The sequence below is a fragment of the Grus americana genome, chromosome 12, assembly GCF_028858705.1.
Source record: "Grus americana isolate bGruAme1 chromosome 12, bGruAme1.mat, whole genome shotgun sequence".
NCBI lineage: Eukaryota > Metazoa > Chordata > Aves > Gruiformes > Gruidae > Grus > Grus americana.
Window position 1 is genome coordinate 5,416,000 of NC_072863.1, and position 21,644 is coordinate 5,437,643.

A 21,644-nucleotide genomic window follows, 5' to 3' on the forward strand; every position below is an offset into this window, starting at 1 on the left:
TGTTGAAGGCTACCATGAATTATACCAAAATTGGTGGAAATGTAGTCTGGAAACTATTGGATCAAAAAATATCAGGGGGTTTTCTAGAAGAAATTGAGGAGATCTGTGTGTCTGTCTGTCTCTTGAATAAAGAGGTAACTCAGCCTCTTCAGGTTCTGAGCTTCTACTGCAGCCTTGCTCTCAGCCATAATTTGTGTACCTTTTTTTTTTTTTTTAACCATAGCAAAATGTGTTCACATTCAACAACTGTGTATGTGAATATCAAACATAAGGTTATTCCATGTCTGTATTACACGTGAACCACTTGATAATCGTCTTACTCAAATATCCTGTCCACACCTGCAGGAAAATGTTCTGTGGAGCCAAGATTATTTTATAATACAACTAAAGTGATACACAGCTACTTGTGCTAGAGTATTTAAGAATACTCCTTGAGCATGTCTTACTGAAAGTATGTGTCTGTGTTTTTCTTCTGACTTCAGTAAACTTTCAATCCAAAGAACCAAATTTAGATAAAAGTCCCTTTTTCTGGGAAACACTAATAAGAATAGCTCCATTTATTGCTCAGAAATGATGAAAGCACATTTTCAAGCTTCTTTAAGTGAATGCTTGTGATGGCTTGTGTTATACGCATGTGTATTGCTTCAGAAAGATTTGACCTTTAAATGAAGAACTGAATAGAAAAAAAAAATTGCAAATGGAAATTGAATCAAGTTTTTGAGATTTCTTCCAGGTCTTTATAGATCTAATAACCTCATCAGGCTTGAACTTAATGGCTTAGCCTTGACTGCTATGATGCAAAAGTAGGGGCTGGAGGTCAGTAAGTAATTCACTGGAACAACATTTATTATTCCATAAATCTGTTTCTTACTCATGGAGGAAGATGAAGTGTATTTATCTGAGCTACAACTGAAATGTATAAATTAACAAAATGAAATTAGATCTAGAGTGCTATGTACATTTATGAAAGTATAAATTCTGCTCCATTTCAGTATTAACACAAAGAAAATACTTGGTAAGCAGTAGTGTTGCTTTTAAAAGAAATATTCACAACTGTAATAACACCCGATTGATATTTCTGCTAAAAAAGATCCATGTTGTTGGACCAGCAGTCAGAAATGATGTCAAATATTACAAAATGTTTCTGTATTATTGTTTATGATTATGTGCTTTTAACTAAAATGGCTTTGCCTATCGGAAATCAAGCATTGAAGATAATAACATCACACATGATAACCTGGAAAGTGAAGAACATATTAAAAAAAAAAAAATCAGAATTGAGACTTTGCTATTTCTCAACCTTAGCAACAGCACAGCCATAGTGCAACTTTCATGTGTAATTTTTATTTAATCACATGTCAAATTGAAGACTTACATGAATTAAACTTTAAAAAGCATGCTTTCAGCTATCATTTTGACATCTAGTTAGCATACAATAACTGCCTTTCAAAAGCTAAATAAAATGTTTGACGTGCTTTAAATGTTATTTTCAGTTTTATTTTCTTTTTTATTTCAATTCTTTGTTGTTATTTCAAGAAGCCCAGAAAATACAATTTAATTGTTAAATGTTGCTGGGAAATGTCATATGAGATATACTCTTTGGTAAAACGATTAGAGTCTGAAAATAAATACCCATTGAGGTTGTTAATCAGAAATTTGTGAAGTTCCAGATTTATAACGCTTTTGTTCAGCGACAATTTGGTTAAGGAGTTTGTTCCATGACCTCTGTGCCGCAAGAGGAAGATGGGACTATCAGCTAGGCTTCTAGTTACTTCAGTGAAAACTGGCATCAGTGAAAATTTGCTTCTTAAAGCGGGTGGTGTTAAAAACCCTGTCGCTTACCCACATGAAAAAGGGTTTCACAAAATTATTTCTTTGCAATAGCTAATAGCTGAAATATATAATATTTTTGCTTATCAGGCGCAGTTTTACATGGCAGCAAGAAATGCCTGTAGTGGCATGTAAGTATGATTTTAATAAGGCACCCTGAGTGAGTGAGTGTGGTAGAGTTACAAGACTGTCTTGCAAGATTACTTCTCATCACTTGAGCCAACTCTTTGTGTGAGTGAATCCAGCTACAAGCTCTGACAATTTTCAGTAATTTCCATTTGAGCAGGTAACAGGGCGCCGTCTGTTCCACTGTTTTGCTGTGGAGGTAGTAATTCTTTCTTTGAAAAACTACAGATCTGTCTAGGGTATTCATCCATATTGAATTTGCATTTGTCTGGGCAGTCAACCAAACTTTTTCTTGTCTTTTTGAAAAGAATAGATGATGCTTCCTGCATCTAAATAAATTAATAAAGTGGGAGGAGTTATTTAAATCAATAATAAGTGAAAGCCTAAAACTATTTACATATCTCGTACTGCTTTGGAACAGTTAGATCATTAATCACAGTGAGGAAAGGTAAAAGTAATTATCAAAGCTTTCTCTTCTTTAGAAGGAAGCCAGATGCTGTATTTTCCATTAGTAATTAGTGAGGATGAAAGATACCGGTTATTAATGTTAATGATATTAAATCAGGAAGACGCGATAAATTTATAACAAGAATGTCAAAAGGATTGTATTGAATTTCTGAAGTTTTAAATATCTGAAAATGTACTGCTTTGCCAATATTTAAAAGGGTAAATATGGTAAACTGGGAAAACAGCAGGTCTGTTTGATTTGACAAACACATCAAAAGCTGAAAGGGATGCAATCAATATAGGACAGTAACTGATACAGCTGAATTTGTTTAATAAAAAGAAGGGCTTGTTCAACAAGCTTGGTCTGTACGAGATGAGAATTAATGCTAATAGTATTGGCAATATTGGATATTTTACTTTTTCACGTGAGATGGGGAAAATACGGATTTTAATGTCTGCTAAGCTTGGACTGATCAAATCAGCTGGGTATTAACACACACTACCTCTCCTCTTTCCCCCCACCCCCCAAACACAGGCCCTTCATTTTGCTCTTTTTTTAAAAAAAACAGTCCTATGTGGGATCACTGCAGGCCATATTGAAGAAATTTAAAAAAAAACAACTGCAAAATCATAAAAGGTGATTACAATAGTGTTTCGTTGCTAGTGAAGTGTTTCTAGTTGTGTGTAATAAAGGTGACCAAGAGAGTTCAGCATCTTCATAGATACTCCAAAAGAAAATACAGATCATTGTTGGTAAAAATTTAGAAGTTACTCTAATTTGAGTGAAAAATTATGTATTTTTTCCATTATGAAGTTATCAGGATAACATAGTAAGGTCTTAGATTAATGCTCTGAGCTGTAATAAGTGTGTGAAATACAGACTTACAAAACAATTGATAGAAACTCTTTGGGTCATAATAGTTATGCTGTACGCTACTAAGTTTAGGGAAAGAAAAAATAAAAATATTAGCTTTTCTTTCTTGAGTTTCAACACGAAGACACGTTTCCCATTGGGTTTGTGGTTGGATCCTTTTAAGCTGTTTGTTTTCATGTTATTCTGAGAATTTTACATTGATAGTACCTGGGTTCTGTGTGTCTCTATCAAAGCATATGGAACAAAAGATTGTAGTTTTGGAACAAAAGGAGATAAAGTTGAGTATAAGAAGACTTGAGCTGGAAATTGTAGTTTGATTAGGGATTTTCTTTAACAGCTGAGAAGTAGTACTGGTCATAACTGGATAGTTGTTGTCTGGTTATTTAAGGTATGCATTTCATAGCTTCCTAGCATTTGAAAAACATAAGCAACTGAGAAAATGAATATGAGTAGCAAAACTAGAGTTTGAAGTTAAAAGATATTTTTGACTACTTCTTTATTCACTGGCTGCTAATAGTGGAGAAAAATGTTGAAGTCGTCCTGTTCTTTTACTTCCGTGCTGTCTTACAGCATCTCCTAAATAAGATCTGTTTTAAATCAGAATTATAATCTAAATAATATAATTAATTCAACATAAATTAAACAGTAATATTTTTTCTTTATGATATCCTTTTAAAAGGATATTAATTTGCTTCAATGAATGAAGATAATAAGGTTAATAGTTTAATGTTCCTCAGTTGCTATCTGCTGCTTTTTCTATTACCTTTTTTCAGTTTTTGATTATAAATTGGCTAACCCCTGGTGTATAATTCCAGAAATCATCCCTTCAATGTATCCAAAGCTATTTACTTAGACTCATCTTTTATTATTCCCTACTGCCAGAGTCTAATTATTGTAGTGAAAGATTGAACACAGAATAGTTTGGGGCTTTGATCAGTCTTCATATAAATTTCAATAATGAGAGTAAAAGGTTTGCGGTTTTCTGAGATAATTTGATCCCTCCAGACACACATTGCTTTTACAAGATGCAGTTCTTTTTTGGATGCCGTATGAGACCTCTGACAGAATTTGTGTCTGGGCTCGTGACATCTCTGGAAGCAAAATTCTTTTTTTCATACCAATAAAGAGTAATTTAATATTGTTAAATATGTCAGAGAAACTATATACTACTGTACATTTTTCCTGAAATTTCCACTTCATTTTCCCCCATCAGTCTAATTGTCTGTATTACAACTTCCTACATCAGCGTTTTCAGAATCCACTAAGAATACATAATGGGTTTGCTTGCGTTTCTCTCTTTTTGAAAAAATATACTGACTGTCAGTCAAATAAATAAAACAAACCATAATCCTTGTTATTCTATGACTATCGGTGCTAACTCCCTTTGGAGATAAATAGAAAAACAGCTGGAGTCTGAGGATATTTTGTAATCTTATAAATTGAAATTTAAATGCCTCAAGGAGGAAATTTCCAAAATAATTGTGACAGAAGATAAGTCCCAGCTTTTGGCAAAATTTTATTAGAATTACTTGTTCCAGATCATTGTCTGATGCCTGCATGAATTAAGAAAATGGCAGCACTGCCATGGAGCGAAATAGCTGGATTTTTTTTCATCTGGATAAATTCTTCCGAAAGTGCTCTGTCATCAGCGTTATCAGGTGTGATATACTCAGGGACACTATCAAATTAAAAATCATGAGCCTTTAGCTGATGCCAGTTTCCTTGAAATCTTATGGGTTTTATCTTTCCTACTACTAACATCTCAAATTATGCAACTAAATATTTACCATTTTTTACTGAATGTGAGGGTTAGCGAGATTTTTAATTTTGCTTGGGGTATGGCTTTTGTTTGTTCTCATTGGGCTAGGCAGTTAAAAAAAAAAACCAAACAAAAACTTGGTGACTGTCTGGTCTCCTTTCCTGTCATCTGCTAAAGAACTCCTGCTGTATTTTGATGATGAACCATGAACAGAAATATTCTTGTTTAAACTTAGTGAATCCCGGTTGCGCATAATAGTAACCATTGCATTCCCAGCCATTTGCAAAAGCTAATACTGGTATCTAATGCTAAAACTTGGGCTAATAATGTTTTAAGAATACTTTATTCTTAAGATTCACTGGTAGCTTGGAGATAAGATACAACCTAGCATGAGTACGTGCACAAGGGGAGACGGCAGGAAGGCAATAAACCTCACAAATAAATCTGAAGGAACAGGTCATGCCATGAAGGTTGATTTTTCATAGATACTGTGAGCAGCAGACTCATTTAAGACAAAAGAAACAGCATATTCCATTTCCACGTGCCGTAGCTGTGTGACTCTGCAAGCTTGGTGCGGTTTTGTATGCGGGGAGTAAATCAGAAACATTGCAGGAATATTTTTGCTGCATCGACTCAACAAAACTTTAGTTATTTGGACTTTCAGGTAAGAGTCGACTGAGGCTGCTGGTGTGAGTAGGGCTCTGAGAGGCAACTGACAGTGAAGAGGTAGAATAGGGTAAGTCATATCAGAATTTCCGTGGATCCATCTGTTTTTCGGACTGTGCAGAGACACTCCATGTATCTCTAGCCGTCTGTGGTGGGAAAAGGGTCAGACAGCCGGTGGGAGGAGTAGGACCACTGTCCCAGCCACCTTCCAGGGAGCCCTGGCAGCAGCGCCAGACGGCTCGCTTTAAATAATTAAATAAAAAGATTCTTTTGATGACACCAGAAATACAGTGGTAGGGGTGGAGATGTTAGCTGCGAACCTTTCACCATCTGACTTTTTTTTCCAGTGGGCTGTAAGGCTTCTCCTGCAGTCACAGGAGGGATGTCTTCTCCCCTTTCCATCCTCTGTGATGGGAAGTCGTTCTGCATTCAGGTTTTCAGAGCTCCTCAACTGATTTCTTGGCTTGATCTGTCCCAGTTTTTCTTAAAGATCTGCCTAATGAAGGAGAATCTAAAATCTGCAACTTTGGTAAACAGGAAAGCAGGGCTGGGAGGCAGAGTGTACTTGGTGATAAACAGACGAAATCATCTGGAAAAACAGAATGGCAGGAAGGATAAATGCGAAGTGCCACAGTTAGGCTCCAGCAATCAATGGCACCAACCAGAAAGGGGACAAGTAGCAAAAGATCATTAGAAAAGGAGCTGGGCACTATGTTGGTTGGCAAGGAAAATGCGTTACGCTGCCATGAAAAATGCAAAGCAGCAGTGGAGCCTGCAGGAGACGTGAAATGATCCTTCTGCTCTACTCCACGCTTTAAAGATCTCAGCTGAAGCTGCGTAACGAGTTTTGAGCAGTGCGCAGAGAAGCGTGTGTGAGCACGTGTGCGGGGGGGGGAGCAGTAAGAGGTATCAGAAGGCACACGACAGATTGAAATAATAAGGTCTGTTTATTCTGAAGTAGACTAAAGTGCCAAATGCCAGAAAGACGAGTGGGAATAACCAGACCATGATGGATGGGACTGCGGAAGTGATTTATTTTGTAACAAGAAAGAGGCAGGCTAGACAGTAGAAGAAAACCTCTCCGTGGGTAATGGTGAAGCACTAGAACAGATTTTCTGGGGAAGTCATGAATTTCTTGCTGGTAGCTTTTAAGAAGAGTTTTCACCCACATCTGTCAGGAGTTGCATAGGTAAGGTTGATCTTGCCATTTTCTTGGCTGTACCACGCTGTACAGCAGTTGTCTGTGGGCATATGTAATAACGTCACAGTGATAAAAAGATAGAAGGAATAGAGGAACTTCACTTTTTAGCAAAAACCTAATATAACCGATGGTGTTCAACACCATCACCTATAGGAACCACATATCTGGGGACCTCTGACAACATCTGCTGTATTATAAACACAGTATATACAATTTTTTGCATAATCGCATCAAAAATCTGATCTCCAGCATTACTAATCCCAGCAATTGAACTGGAAGGTTTCACATTGCCTTTCAAATGGAATTTTGAGTAACATCAAGCTAAGTACACTTTAAATTGTTATTTTGGGATTTTTTTGAATCATCAGGTTTCATATTTCCAAGACACACGGCAATAAGCAGGAGAGCTGCTTATTTCTTCGTTCATGTTTTCTTCTAATACCGGGACAGATTTAAATTTCAGTTATTCAGGGCCTAAGTCAGGCAGAGTCACTTAGGTAATGAAAACGTTGTGCTATGCCTGATGCATCAGGTGCCTCATTCACCTGGCCCTTCCTGCAGTAGCTGCGCTGGGACGCTTTCCTTCCTCAGCCTGTTTCCCAGCCTTTCACAGATAACATACAGGTTTGTGGCGTCACCGAAATCGAAAGGGTCGAAATGAAATGTCTGAAGGAGAGTAGTGGAATCCGCTTTCAATTCATTAGCTTAATGGATGTGCAAAATCTATTAAAATTGTTTTCAATACGTAAGGCTTGTTATTGTTTGTTCTTTCTCTGCCTTAGAAGAATCCAGCGACGTTAGAAGTGTGTCACATTTTTTAGGCCCGAAAGTGTGGAACAGCTTTTAATGGGAAAGAAAATGTTTTTTGAAAACTAGAAAACTGAGCGGTGAAATAAATTGAGCCTCAAAAAGTGATTGAAATCTCCAAGTCAATATACAAAAGGCATCCAAAGACTTGTGAAGTCTGACAGAATCTCTTTAGTTTGAGGTGTCTTTCATTTTGCATCAGGGCTTACATTTTTAAAAAACAGAAGAAAGCAGTGCTGTCAGGTGAAGCGGGTTTGAAAGCAGGCTGCCTGTTCATGAAAGCCTGAAATTGTGCACGACTCTAGATAATGCGTCTTCAGCAGATAACTGAAATAATACATTTCCTAAATTGCTTGCATTAAGCAATTACTGATACTGTAGTGGAAACCATATAATTTTCTTCCTTCCTTGTAGCCTCAGCGCCGTGTCACGTTTCACCTACCAGATGGCTCCCAGGAAAGCTGCAGCGACAGTGGGCTTGGAGACCACGAACCCCCGAGCGGTGCCAGCACGTCGCACCCCCTGCCCCTCGGCTTCCCGCAGGAGGAGTACTATGAGCAAGCTTCACCCAACAGCCGGACGGAAGGAGACGGCAACTCGGACCCGGAGTCCAGTAAGTGATGAACTCTGGTCATCTTAGTTATTAAATCACTTGAGTGTCAAAAGTAGGCTTCTCTTTCAGGCAATTATTAAAACCGAACGTCGATTTTAATGTGGTCAAAGCAGCCCTATATTTCTAAAAATGCGAAGTCTGACTGTTGGAAATAAAACACTCTTGAGCTGTTAAGGGTTTATGGATGACCTGGTATTTTTATGGATCTGCTGTGCTGTACGCAGAGGAGCTTTCTGATGAGGTTAACACCGCTGCCCTTACGGTCATAAATACCGTGCTGAGGGAGCGTACGCTTTTTAATGTGTTTCCCTACCCAAGAGCAGTGCGCGTTGTAGTTTGTTTTAACAGGAGGAACTTCTGGATGTTGAGTAGGTCTGTGAAGACACCGCGGTCCCCAGAAGTAAGGGTTTCTTGAGCTGTCTTTTGAGAGCAGCTATGGTACGTAGTAATAATAATCTCAAAAGAGTTTGTCATCTTACTTCTGCTGTTATCGCTGGCTTCTGACGATACTGCAAACAGTTAGGTAAAGTCAAGGTGAGCTCAGGACCACGCCGGAGTGATGGATACCGGTACGGCTTTCTCTGCCGTGATGTGATAGCCGGTTAGAGACTCCACCGCGCTTTAGTCAATTGTTAATTGTCCAGGGGCTCTTTATCTGGATTAAATTGAACTGTGCCATTGATAAAGAGACACCTGAACGTGTGTAAGCCTCTAAGGCCTTGTTAGCGGCCTAATAAGTGATTTGAAAATACATCTGTTCTGGGCAAAACTTGGCCCGAAAGGTGTATTTCAGCTGCTTTAGTGTAGCATGAGGAATGAATTAGTAAGTCCTATGCACTTGCGATAGCTCTGTGAGAAAGTAGTTACATCTCTGCGCTGGCAAAGACAGCACCCAGCAGACAGCGTTGCCTCCGACTCCGAGCTGGCTCTGACAAATTCAGCCCAGCTTTTTGGGAATCGCCCTCCGGCCTCCGCCTGGTGCTGCCCGAGACTGGAGTCGGAGGGGCTTGTCGGCACGGGTGAGGGCTGCTCTCTCATTTTCTTTTGGTTCATGAACTGTTAACTAGGGAACCTCAGTTTCAGCCTTTTTAAAATTTGTAAAGTTGTATGGTTCCTGAAATAATGCCAGAATGTTATTTTTTTCTGAGCTGATAGACAGCTGACAAGAACCATCAGAGGTTTTGGGTGTTGTGTTGGAAACATTATTCATCGTTTGCTTTTGTTGTGTTTATATATCTGAGGCTGTAATATACCCTTAAGAATATTCTAGGCAGGGAAACTGAATTCTTCACAGAATGAGGCTTTAAAGGCTACAAATATACCCCCAAAGAAAGAAAGTATCAAGTTACAAATTGTGTTTGCTGCTTTTGCTATGCAGACTCATCATCTGAACTTGCTTTCCAGCTCTCTTTTGTTGTTTGTAACTCTGATATCTATGCTTGGCTGAAGTGAGCGTGATGTGCCCAAAATCACTACGTGGGTCCTTTCACGCAGAGCGTGGGACAGGACCCGGTGCGTGAGGAGCTGTGAGAACAGGCGTGGGGCTCCTGTCCTGCTGTTTACAAAGAGGCTCAGGTTTGGGATTTACCGGCGCTCTTTGAGCCCAGGTTTTGCAATTTCAGAAGAAATATGGATCATGACTCTTGTAGAATGTTGCCCTAAAAGTAGTACAGCTTTGACATCTGGGTATCTTCGACACGTATCATCGTGTGGAGACTAAGCAGGCATCTGATGTCTTTTCAAGTGTGAAGTTGAAGAAAGTTTAATCACCTGTTTAATTACCTGACAGTTCAGTTTTAAACTTGAAATCACAGTTTAATTAGCATTTATGTTATGTGAAGATTTTTTGCCCTTCTAACTTGTATCTTATTGAAACAGTTTAATTGACACAATATAGTGTGATGCTTACAGTGCGGAAATCGTAGTTTGCAGTCCTTTTTACTGTTTTAGGCTTATATTAATGGCAGCATCTAGTGGCAGAAAAAAAAGCAGATATAAATAGATATCTGTTGTGTGCTCTCAGACGTCTAAGTAAAAAAAAAAAAAAGATGACCCACAGCATGTTTTTATTCAGTCTACTCCTGCAAAGTCACTTACTCTAGGTAAGAGCAACCAAACCATCTTGTGTGCTGGTCTATGAAAGTGTTCAGCCTGAGGCTCATTTCCTTCGCTTGTGCACGCATGACACAGTCGGTAGTGAAATAGCGAAAACCGTTCTGAATTGATAGTTTCCTCTACAAACATGCTGCTAGATTTTTGATTGTTGGGTTTTTTTCATCTAATTTGGAGTGGCATGATATATTTGAAGTATTTCTATTCTTGTATCACGGACCAAAATGTTAATTTGAAAATAGAAAGGAATATACAGTCAGATAATCTGAGTAGAATTCATACAACAATAAGCATGGCCTTCATCGTGTCTCAAAATTTTGAATATCTGGCCTGTCTTAATCTGAAACATTGTCAAAAACATGAAGCCTGATTAATCATTTAATGGTGATTTAGTTCAACTTTGCCTATCAAGGAGACTTAGAGTTGGGATGAAACAACTTCAACAACATCTAGAGCTAGCCGAGACAGCAAGTGATTTATGAATGCTGATGACAGATGCCACGTCACACAGGAATATATTCAAAAGTGTTTTCTTCCTCTTGTTTTTTCCCAAATACAGTTCTTAGGTTTTATTTGTTTCTCTAATGTTGGAAATTATTGTATTTTGGAAACTTTCCATTTATTAGCAATAGCAAAGCATTTATTACAAAACATTGAAAAAGATGAGCATAACTTAAAATAACAAAAGCTGAGAAATATTGGTGAGAGGAAGCCTTACAAATTCACATCCAATATAGTACTGAAGCAAGGGGGAAAGAATAACTAAGACTATAGTGGTTAGAAAACTATGAGCGATTTATATGTACACCTTTAAAATTAATTGACTATACTAATTAAAATTAGAAATAGGCTATTTAAAATTTGTCTTCTCTTTAGTTGCCTCCTCAAGAATGCATAATGTAAAGTGTGGTAGATGCGTCATAAGGAAGAGATGCCAATAAACTGTCACACTGAGTAAATAGTAATATAAAAATGCACGTAGGTTTGTAGAGAAAGTTATCCTTAAGTAACAGCACTAATGTATGCAGTCGTCTTATATTTTCTGCTCATAAATTGCTCAAACTAACAAGGATGCTCCAGTAACTCCTTGCTAAGGATTTTAACCATACCACTTTTTTTTTCCCCCTTCATTTTTCCCCCTGTGTTATGTTTAAATACAAACCACACTACAAACGTATACAAAAAGTAACAAAGGGTAAACTTCCCTAGCAAACTGTCTCGCCAAGGTGCCCACTTAGTGGCTGTAAGCAGCGATGTTGACTGAAGGGGTTGAAAGGTATATGTTAACCCCAGTTATACTTGGTTATTTAATACGTGTGTAACATATTAATGACAAATTTTCATGCTTCACCTGTTTTTATAGCCTTATTAAAACAATCCAGCTTTTTTTTTTTTTTTTTTGCTCTAGAGAATAAAATTATTTTTCTTATCTGGAGAAGGTAGAATACGCCCAGTTCAGCTAAGAAATTGGGCAGAGTAAGAGGAATATGATTGCAGCTTTGGGGAGGAAAAAAGCACCAGAAAAACTGAAAGTAATCTGCAATTAAATAATTGTAATTCCATTTTGTAGAAACAAAATGGAAGTATAAATAAAGGTAGTTGAAAATTAAAGGACTAGTTAATGAGGCAAATCACACTGGGATTTCAGGGTTTCAAATAGGAGAAAACTGGTGTCTTAAGGAGAGGAGGTCTCCAATTTAGCATGACTTAGTGACTAATAAGCCAAGAAAGTCGTTTTGAAAGCCAGGTGGTGTATTGCTAAGGAAAGGAAGGCTGAAAGGCGAGCCGCTGTGTGCTCTAACTTCACGGTCACTTGGAGCCGGTGTTGCCAGAGGTGTCCGTGGCTGCTTGTTCGTATCTCCTCACAGCACCTTCTCTTGTGGCAGCACAAGCATTTGTAGAGCTGTTTGGGTGAGCTGGCTAGAAGAATTCATCTGGGTTCAACCTGATGTGGACGGGAAGTTCTTTTTAAACAGATCGATTCCCCGGTTGCATTCGTTACATGAGGCACTACTTGTGGGCAGCAAACGAGTGAGTGAGTAGCTGGGGCAAAGCTTGTGCTGGCTTTAAGTGATCATCAAACTTCAAGAGCATTAGTCTTAAGAAGAATTAAGACTCTAATCTATGGTATTTAGCCACATAAGAAAGAGGTTTGCAGCAAGGATGACATCTGTTCATGATTAAAGATAGCATATATTCCTTCCCCAAAATGAAAAGAACACTTTCACCTTGCCTTAATTTTTGATAAGGATGATGTTGATGAGAGCAAAGACAAGGCTGATGAAGAATGATGATAATGGAAGTAAAAGTCAGAGCAGGTTTAGTGCATTCATGTGGAGGAGAGGAGATAATCTTCCTCCCAGGATATCAAAATTGATAATGTTTTCCTTATTTTTCCGTAATTCTAAGAGACAAGGTGTCAAGAAAAAAAAAGCGCTCGATCAGGCTTCGCTACTGGAAAACATTTACAAGAAAGAAATGAAGATATACGTTAACATAAAACAATAAATGGTATCATCGGTTTCTCAAGAATAGTACTAGATTAGCTCTATTATCTCACTTCAATAACACGTATTTTTAATTTTGGGGAATACATATATAGTTAGTCTATACAGATTTACATCTATATTATTATGACATTAAGGTGGAGCATTAGTAATTAAGAAGGAAAAGACACAGATTAATACAAGACTGGAAAAATCTCCATCATTATCTTCATTAATGAGTTTGGCATTAAAAAGCAGGAGCGTGTCAATGAAATATTTTGCTATCTCAAAGCCGGGCATCACTGAAAATATAGAGGAGGAGGTGTGTATGACACAAGAATTGGATTTTGCTAAGGATTTGGAGTAATAGCAGTGGGATGAAATCTAATAGTTGAGAGTCTTTCTCATAGGAACGGGTGTATGTAACTAGTATATAAATCACCAGCTGAAAATGACATAAAGAAAAAAAACAACTGAGTATTACAAAGATAAACTATAAATCACCAGTACCTTATGTGATTGTGAAAAAATCCTGAGTTACTCTTAGTACAGCAGAAAAAAAAAAAGAGAAAAAAACCCCCAAGGCATTGATGATACTGCAGCTGGCCTATCACGAATAGCGTTGGCTTCCCACATTAAAGAAAGGTGAACTCACTTGAGAAACAGGTGTAAAGAAATATTATTAATAACAAGGGAATGGAATGCCTATATACAGAAAAAGGAATTAATATTGGCTTGTTTAAACTGCAAGGTAAAGGCTGGCTGGGGATTAGGACTGCTCTCAAGTAATAGCGGAGAATGCGCCGGGTTGCTTCACAGGCAGATGACCAGGTGATGTCTGTAACCAGCCGAGGCCAGAAATTTGGGGGTTTCAACCAAGATCCGTCAGGAAGTATAGAAGCAGAGAATAAGAATGCTAACTGGTTTTAAAGAGAAGCTTGATAAATTTATGGGAGGGGCAAATAAATCGCCCTCCGTAATAGCAGCAAATCTAGTGTGTGATCCAAGAGGTCCCTTTGCCGTGTTGGTAATACAAAATCTCATTGATGGCATCATGGAGAAGGAAGGGTCAGTGCTGCGCGCTGACGGCAGACAGCTGAAGACGGGAAGCTCGCTCTCCCTGGGGAAAATGGTTGCATTTTTTGCCGTGCTGACTTGTCTGATAATCAGAAACTCTGCAGTGGCTGAAATATACTCTTTAAACATCATCAATAAGACTGCTCTGGCAGCTGGACTTCAGACCTCACGCTGGGGCACAAGAAAAAATAGAACTACAAAGTTTTAAGTATCTCGTTCCCTGTCCAAAAACTGGGCCTTAAGGAGTGCTTGCCAGCAGATAAGGTTATTTTTTTTTATGGTGTTTTAATTTTTTTTGTTCTCTTCTTGTGTGCTTTTAGTTCCGTAATACAGTTGAAATGTAACAGTAATGTTTTAACTCAGTTGTTGCTGAGTTATAAACACACTATAGCACTTAGGTCTAATTTGAGTAAAAAAAGGAAGACGCTGTCATTAGTTAAAGATAATAAATTTTGGGCTTAAATACATCCCAGTCTACCACATCTGCCCGTTGGGTCCCTTTACTGCTGCTGTATTGGGTTTCTCTATCCCCACGGCTGAACACTAATAATTAATTCAGAAAGTGCTGAGGTAATTAATCTTTCTGAGGCAGTACAGTTTGATTGATCTTCTACCTTTAATCAAATTAGCTTGTACGTAGGTGGGAGAATGTAATGGCTGACTACGGTACTGTACCACTTTGTGAAATGCCAACCTTTCAGATGACCTCCTGAGAGCACGCCCGTGAATCACGTAACACAAACCACCACAGCGATCATTAAGTGCCTGTTTGATTGAAAAGATGGGGAACTGGCAGAGATCAAAATCAGGGTGTGCTCAACATTCACAGTTTAAAGTAAGTATGTCTCCTGCAGAAGGGCAGCTTTATATCTGCATGGCATATGTTTGAGGGCACCGAATGTCACAGGGCTGACAACTGTGTGGATTTTCCAGATGTTTTAGCTATCTGTTTCTAAAATGAAATTACTGTCTAGTCACAATCACATTCAATGAAGCAAGCCAACAGAAACTCCTACAAAACAAAATATTATGACATTTTTGATTTGTTGATGACTGGAGATTGGAGAAGAGGGAAAGAGGTCAGACTGGAGAGGTGAATTTGCGATGATGCAGATGAGTGGCTTTTGCAAGCGGATTTTTACTTGCACCTAAGAGGATACAGATTGCATATTCAGAAATAAGTCCATGATTTGGTAATTTGATCCCCAAGTGCCTGACTTAATAGTTATTAAAGCAGGTGACACAAAGTGGAAAAAATGGACAAAGCCAATTAAATGAAAAAACGCAAAAGCAAAAAGATCATACCGCTCGTACCCTGTCAGTCAAACACAGTGCTATAAACACAGACTCTGATTTTTAAAATCTTATTCTTTCTGTGAAATACGAGCACTCTCTATAAATTACTCTAAAAATATATTTTAGATATTTTATTGTTGATACCAGAATATGATGCCTTGATGTACATTTTCTACTGTTAGGAGAAAAGTAAGATAAAAGCAAGTTTTCCAAGATGCTCCATATTCTTTCATGCAAAATCAATGGGGATTGATGAGGAAAATCAATGGGGAAAATCTGTTGGATTTTCTGGACTACATACTGGTATGAAGTAATTTGGGCAATAATAATGCGTTTGTGAATACCATCTAATGTGATTCTTGACTGAGGTTTGTAACAGCAGTTACTCTGTATAAAAAGATTAGAAAGAATAGCTCCACCTTGCAGTTTAGAAATCAGTCATCTCTTGTGAAATAATAAGGAAGGCTTTAAAGTGTTTGTTTTTGGGGTTTTTTAATAATAAATGAGATCTGACATCTATAAACAGTGATTTAGTGGCAGATGTTCTGTGATATATATTTATGTTATCACTTAAGCTGACATGGTAATGGATAATCCTATTTTTTTCTGTTTGAGGTTTATGAAAGTTTTAAAATATATTGCTATAGCAAGGAGCCTGGTGGGGCAGAGGTGGAAAGAGAACAAATTTCTTCCCTCTAATTTTTCAAACTCTTTTTAGATCTGACTAGCTGTCACATTTGCAGTAAATAGAGGCCCTGAAGTTTGGCCACATAAATGGAATCTAATTTGGAGCACCCTGTATCCGGGAGTGTATTTGGGCTGTGATGGTTACGATAGCTTGGAAAGTCACAAAGGGCAGATTAAAGCGGGAAGTTTATCTGAAGCGTATGAAAGCTGAAGTCATTGATAGAGTTCCCTTCTGGTGACAGCTTTGAAGACGAGCGTATCCTACGTATCTTAAATCTAGTTATGGATGAGATAGAAGTTTATCACGGGGAAGCAGACCTCGGCAAGCAGAGCGGTGCCTTATCTCGTCCACCCGGTTTGCAAATGGCAAGTGCGCGGACGGGGCCCAAGTGCCGGGCGGCAGCGGGAGTCCGGGGCGGCTGTCACCCCGCGCCAGCAAGGCTTCGGCCGGAGGCAGGCGGTGGTCCTCTCCTGACAGCAAGCCTTGCTTTGCCTTGAGTTTTCATTAGGCCACCCACGCGGTAAGGTAAAGTTCATGTGACGTTTGTGTTTCTGTTACTTATGAGCCACAAGCAATTCATTTTATGGCCGCCTTCTGTCGTATTTTGTCTCAAACTTTCACTTTGTTCTTAATTTTAAGAATAGGAAAACACTGGTGATGCAATTTGTTTTGGTTTTTTTTCAAGTCAAGCTAATCAGCGGCACTGGGAGGAGCTTTTAGCAGTATGAAGTATTAAGATGTTTGTTAGCATCTAGTTCCTGCTTTAAAACCAGAAATATAGGAAAGGAAACCCACCCACCTTTTTTTTTGTATTTTATATCATTTAAGCCATGTGAAAAATTGCATGATTATAATTTCATTTGAAGCATCATAATTTATTACTTGATTCACCATGATTAATGAAAAATATATCAGGAAATATGTTTAATGAATGTCTGCAGCTACCAATCTGTGTTAGAAATTAAACAGAAGAATTGTATTTATTGAACAAAGAAGATTCCCAACTGACAGTGCACTTAAAGTCACAATGTTTGCTGAGTCAAATTTGATCGACTCAATAAATCTAGCAATTGTTGTCCTTGTTTGTGAAGAAATGTGGGCATCCTGTGATCTGATCCTTTCCCTTTAACTGGACTTTTGGTAGGGAAATAGGATCCAATATTGAAGTATGCATTGGGAACAACTAAAATTTTTGTTCCAAAGAGCTCACGTATATCCATATATTCCTGAATAAGGGAGATATTTTTGCCTTAACTCTTCAAATATCTTTCAGTCTTCTGGAAAAGCAGTGTGTTTTTAATAAACTGCTGTTTCTGTATTTTTTGAGGTTGCATGATCTGCGTTGGGACCCTTTTATTTTCTGGCTGCTTTTCAAACCTCAGCTGTGCTGTGGTAAGGTCAAGGGAAGGCTTGGAAACCCTCACACGGGCTCTGCGTCAGGGGACCGCGGGGCCGGTGTCCTTGGTACGTGCTGTTGACCCAGCTAGTATAACACCAGGTTTTTTTGAAACCTACTGCCCAGCAGTATTATATACACATTCTGAAAAATAAAGTAGATTTGTCTGGATTGAGACGGAGAGACCTAGGCTAAATATTTATGATGATACTTTTGGATTTATATTACATCAGAAGTTGAGATTCTCACCTGTGATGTTAATACCAGTAAATAATGTTGCTGCTTTCTTGTTAGTGGCAGGATTTTGTATCGGTTGCGTTTTATTCGGAATGCTGTGTGATTCGGTACTTTTGTTATGAAACCAAGTGCCATTCTGATTGTTCGTAAATGTTTTCCGAGTTACCTCTGACTGTACATGGCTGATTGCAGCGATGCCGGAAGCTCCTGTCTCACGTATCCCTCTCATAATTCTCATCCCCCTCTCACGCTATCTTGGTTATTTGTACATATCCATTCCCGTGTTTCACTTTGAATTAGATTGGAAACTCTCTGGATTGCAGACAAATTTTGCTCTGTGTTTGCGGGGCTCCGAGCACAGTGTGGCTGTTACGCTCATTCTGTGCTCCCAGTACAATTGCAGTAAAAATGTTCACTAATACTTGTGAAATAGGTGTGGAACTGATCTGTACAAATAACATACGCTGTACTAGCAATGCTTCTCAGTGCATATCAGGTCTTTTTGTTTTCATTTCATCCTGTAAAAGTAGATAGCTAGCTTGTCTTGTATTAGATTCCCAAAGTTCAATCACACTGTTAATGAAGATGTGAATTGGGTAACTCATGTCGTGAAACGCCCCGCGTGCGGACGAGGAGATGTGCTAATGCTGCCGGCAGTACTGTGGTGAGCCAGCATCGTGCTGCTTTAATTTGCAGAGTCACCCGACTGCCAGATCTACTGTTTCATGGAGCTTCTTGCAACAGCAAGTTACTTTAACCTCACTGTATAAGGTGTCTGGCAAATACCCACCCGCATCTCTGCATGTTAATAGCACTAATTTGCTGAATGTATTTAATGAATGCTTTTGTGTTCCGCAGATGCGCGTTACTTCTGTCAGGGTGAGCAACACTATTGCATCCGGAATAGCTTGGCTTAGATGGGATAACAGGGTGGGATACAGAGCTGGAACAGTAGTTAACAGCATCTTCCCTTTTTCCTGCTTTGTGCTTTGAAAAAAACGTTGCTTTCTGACGTGCCTTGCTGCCAAGCAGCACGGTTGCAATGCTTGTCCTTGCAATGCTTAAAGCTCTACTCGAAGCCATGGTGCGTCAAATTAAAATTCTCTCTAAATAATAATAATAATAATAAGCAACAACCGATCCAGCTAAAATGCTGTTTTGAGGATAAGGACATGGCTAGCTGATTCTATATGGTCTACTGTACTTAAATTCCTCTCATCCAAAATAACTCTGTTTCTTTGAAATACCAGGAAGAACAATGACTCTGTTTCAATAGCTGTTCTTTTATCTGGTTATCTTGACTGATGTTCCAAAACCAGTGTCCCAGAAGATGTGTCCTGTATAGGACGAGACGTTATAAAGTCTAGCCCTCACCTAATACTTTAAAAGAAAGCAAGCATTTCTCTACCAAGAAAGGCTTTACTCATGTCACATACTAATCATACACCAAAGAACTGTTTAGAAAAAGAAAGACAACCTCTGCCTCTCCTCCTCAGGAGTAGTACATGTAGAGAAAAACAGTGGCAGTAAAGGGAAATAGGAATGGTGAGAGAAAGCACTTTGAAAACTATAAAAGCAAAAATTGTTTTATCTTATTACAACTGATATTAAAGCTTTTCTTTACACACATGCTCATTTATTCACTGGGGGTCAAATATCACTGATTACAGATTCTGCTGGGGTGGAGCTCTCATACATCTGTATCTAAAATTATCTCCTTATTTCTTTTTTTGTGAAGATCACAAGAATCTCCTTCCATCGATCCGTTATCAGTCAGCATTACTCTGAGCTACTCCGGCACTGGAACGTGTTCACAGCACTGTGGAAAAGGTGTGTGCCAGAGATCTGCACAGAAAACGGGCGCTTCACCTTTGTCCTGTGAATGGAATAGCATTGGGTTATGTCTGTACGTGCGGTCTGAGTTGTCGTATGATAATTAGGAGTTTAGATGATTAAAGTATGGTTTGTGCGTTTTGTAAAGAATATTAAGAGATACATAATCAGCTTGGATATCAAACTATCCAGTTTTCCATTTAAGGATTCATAATTGCAAGATGTTTAGCTTTTGGGAAAAGGATAGGGTACTTTCTCCTGATTTATTTTTTTTTATATTTTTGTTTACAGCTGCTAAGTTACACAAAGATTTCAGAAGTGCAGTGCTGTGCATTATTCTGGAGTTGGAAAGGGACAATTCTTTTATTTTTTTTTCTTCCCCTTGAAATCTTCTGATTTTTTGATACGGTGGGGCCATTTCTGTGGAGGGAGCCTGTGTCTGGATCATAGTCTAACTCCTGGCCCTTAATTTGTGTCAGAATGCAGCAGATTGCCAAATACGTGTCACAGCTTCAGAAACGTTACGCGCTCTGTCATCCTAGAACTGGCACAACAGAAGAAAGCACCAAGGAAGGAGCCGTGACGTTAGTAGGACTTCCTCTGCCACTGCTACCAGCTAATATTATAGTTAGCAGGGCTCTGACATTAACACTTAACCGCTCGATAAACCTAATGAGTACGCTCGGTTTATTTGAAGCTGCCTGCCTCTGTAACACGAAAGCTGACTCACTAAATCTTAATGGAGTAGGAGATTTTCTGTCTTTGAGCTCAGGCGAGGCCTTTAAGGAGCATTTCCTTGGAGCGTTTGTTTCTAGCAGAGCCCGTGCTGTGACAGGCATCTTGCCATCAGAGCTCTTCGCGCAGAGCCCCAGCAGTTGACAGCAAAGAGAGGAAAAGAGGGATTCACTTCACGTGGTTAAAATTGCCAAGGAGACCGCTGTCCGCATCGTGATAATTCAGTGCGCCGACATAAAAATTAAACACGCTGATAGACAATATTGGACAGACCACAAATCCCAAGAGAGGCAAGATATTTAGGAGCAGGGAAAAGAGAAAATGCCCTGACCGTATTCTAGCTCCTGCGTTAGGAGTGAATCATTATAAGGATTACAAAACTTAAGATATTAAGGATGTCTGAATAACAAACTTCCTCGTAATTCTTTCTTCATGCTTTTTTATAAATACTGAAATTTAGGATTTTTTTCCTTTGAAACATACTTACAAGGAAACGTGGCTCTGCTTTGTATGTTCATCATTAACCTCTATCAACTTTGTATTTCTCATCTAATGAGTTCAAGAGAAATTATAATACAAGTAAGCAGATGTTTTTGATTTTGTATAACACCTATTCTTGCTGAATAAGGAGAAAAGATGATATATGTAGAGGGACATTAATATTTCTTGTTAAAACGTGCTTTGCAGGCTGAAGAAACTCATATACATAATGATGGTCAAAAGTCAAGGAGTAAAAATAGGAATTTGTTAAAAACAGCTGTGCTGTACAACTCTTTGACAGGAATAGAGGAATGCTTTATCCAGTAAAAATTTCAGAATTTATTTAAAAGGAACTGTAGCTGCTAATTTTCATCAAGACATAAGGTTAACAAGTCTGTGAAATGGGGGGTTGGTTTCCTCTTGTTTCACGGCCCTGGAAAAAGAAACGTTTCGCTCTCTGATAGAGCTGCTGTTTCCCTCCTAGCAGGATTCTCTGCAGCATCGTTCTGTGGTTGCAGGGTATTTCTAATGCTGCCAACCGCACCACCGTCATCTTAATGTTCCCTGAGAATCTTTCAAAGAAATGCTGACACAAAATAGTAATACTCTTTTAATGCTCTTGCTATCGGTTATTTGTACTTTTTTGTTTTTCCCCAAGGTGATCTTACAGTCGTTGCCCCATTTCCCAGTGGAAGCGCCGGGAGCGCAGCCCGGGGTGTGCGGGTGCCCTGGTCCAGCGCTTGGCACGGCGGGCAGCGCTGCAGACAGCGCCTGCGATTGCCGCTGACGTGTGGACACAGGTTACTCACTGCGTTACTCAACTGGAACTGGCATTACCTAAGTAGTTTTCGAGGTTATTTGGTTAGTATAGACTGTACGTCAGAAAAGATCTTGGCTTTTTAGCCAAATGATTGGCAAGCTGAATTACCGACGGTCCAGTCTATGAATTTAGAAACCAGACGGCTGCCTGCACTGGAAGGC

At 38.8% G+C, this 21,644-nt stretch overlaps 1 protein-coding gene across 1 annotated transcript in view; it reads left to right on the top strand.

Annotated features, from left to right (window-relative positions):
• Positions 1–21,644, top strand: part of PCDH11X (protocadherin 11 X-linked) — a 511,064-nt gene that overhangs the window by 363,035 nt on the left and 126,385 nt on the right. The window contains exon 6 of the mRNA XM_054839633.1: positions 8,125–8,323. Coding sequence (XP_054695608.1) covers positions 8,125–8,323 — 199 coding nt within the window. The remainder of the gene's footprint in view (positions 1–8,124; positions 8,324–21,644) is intronic.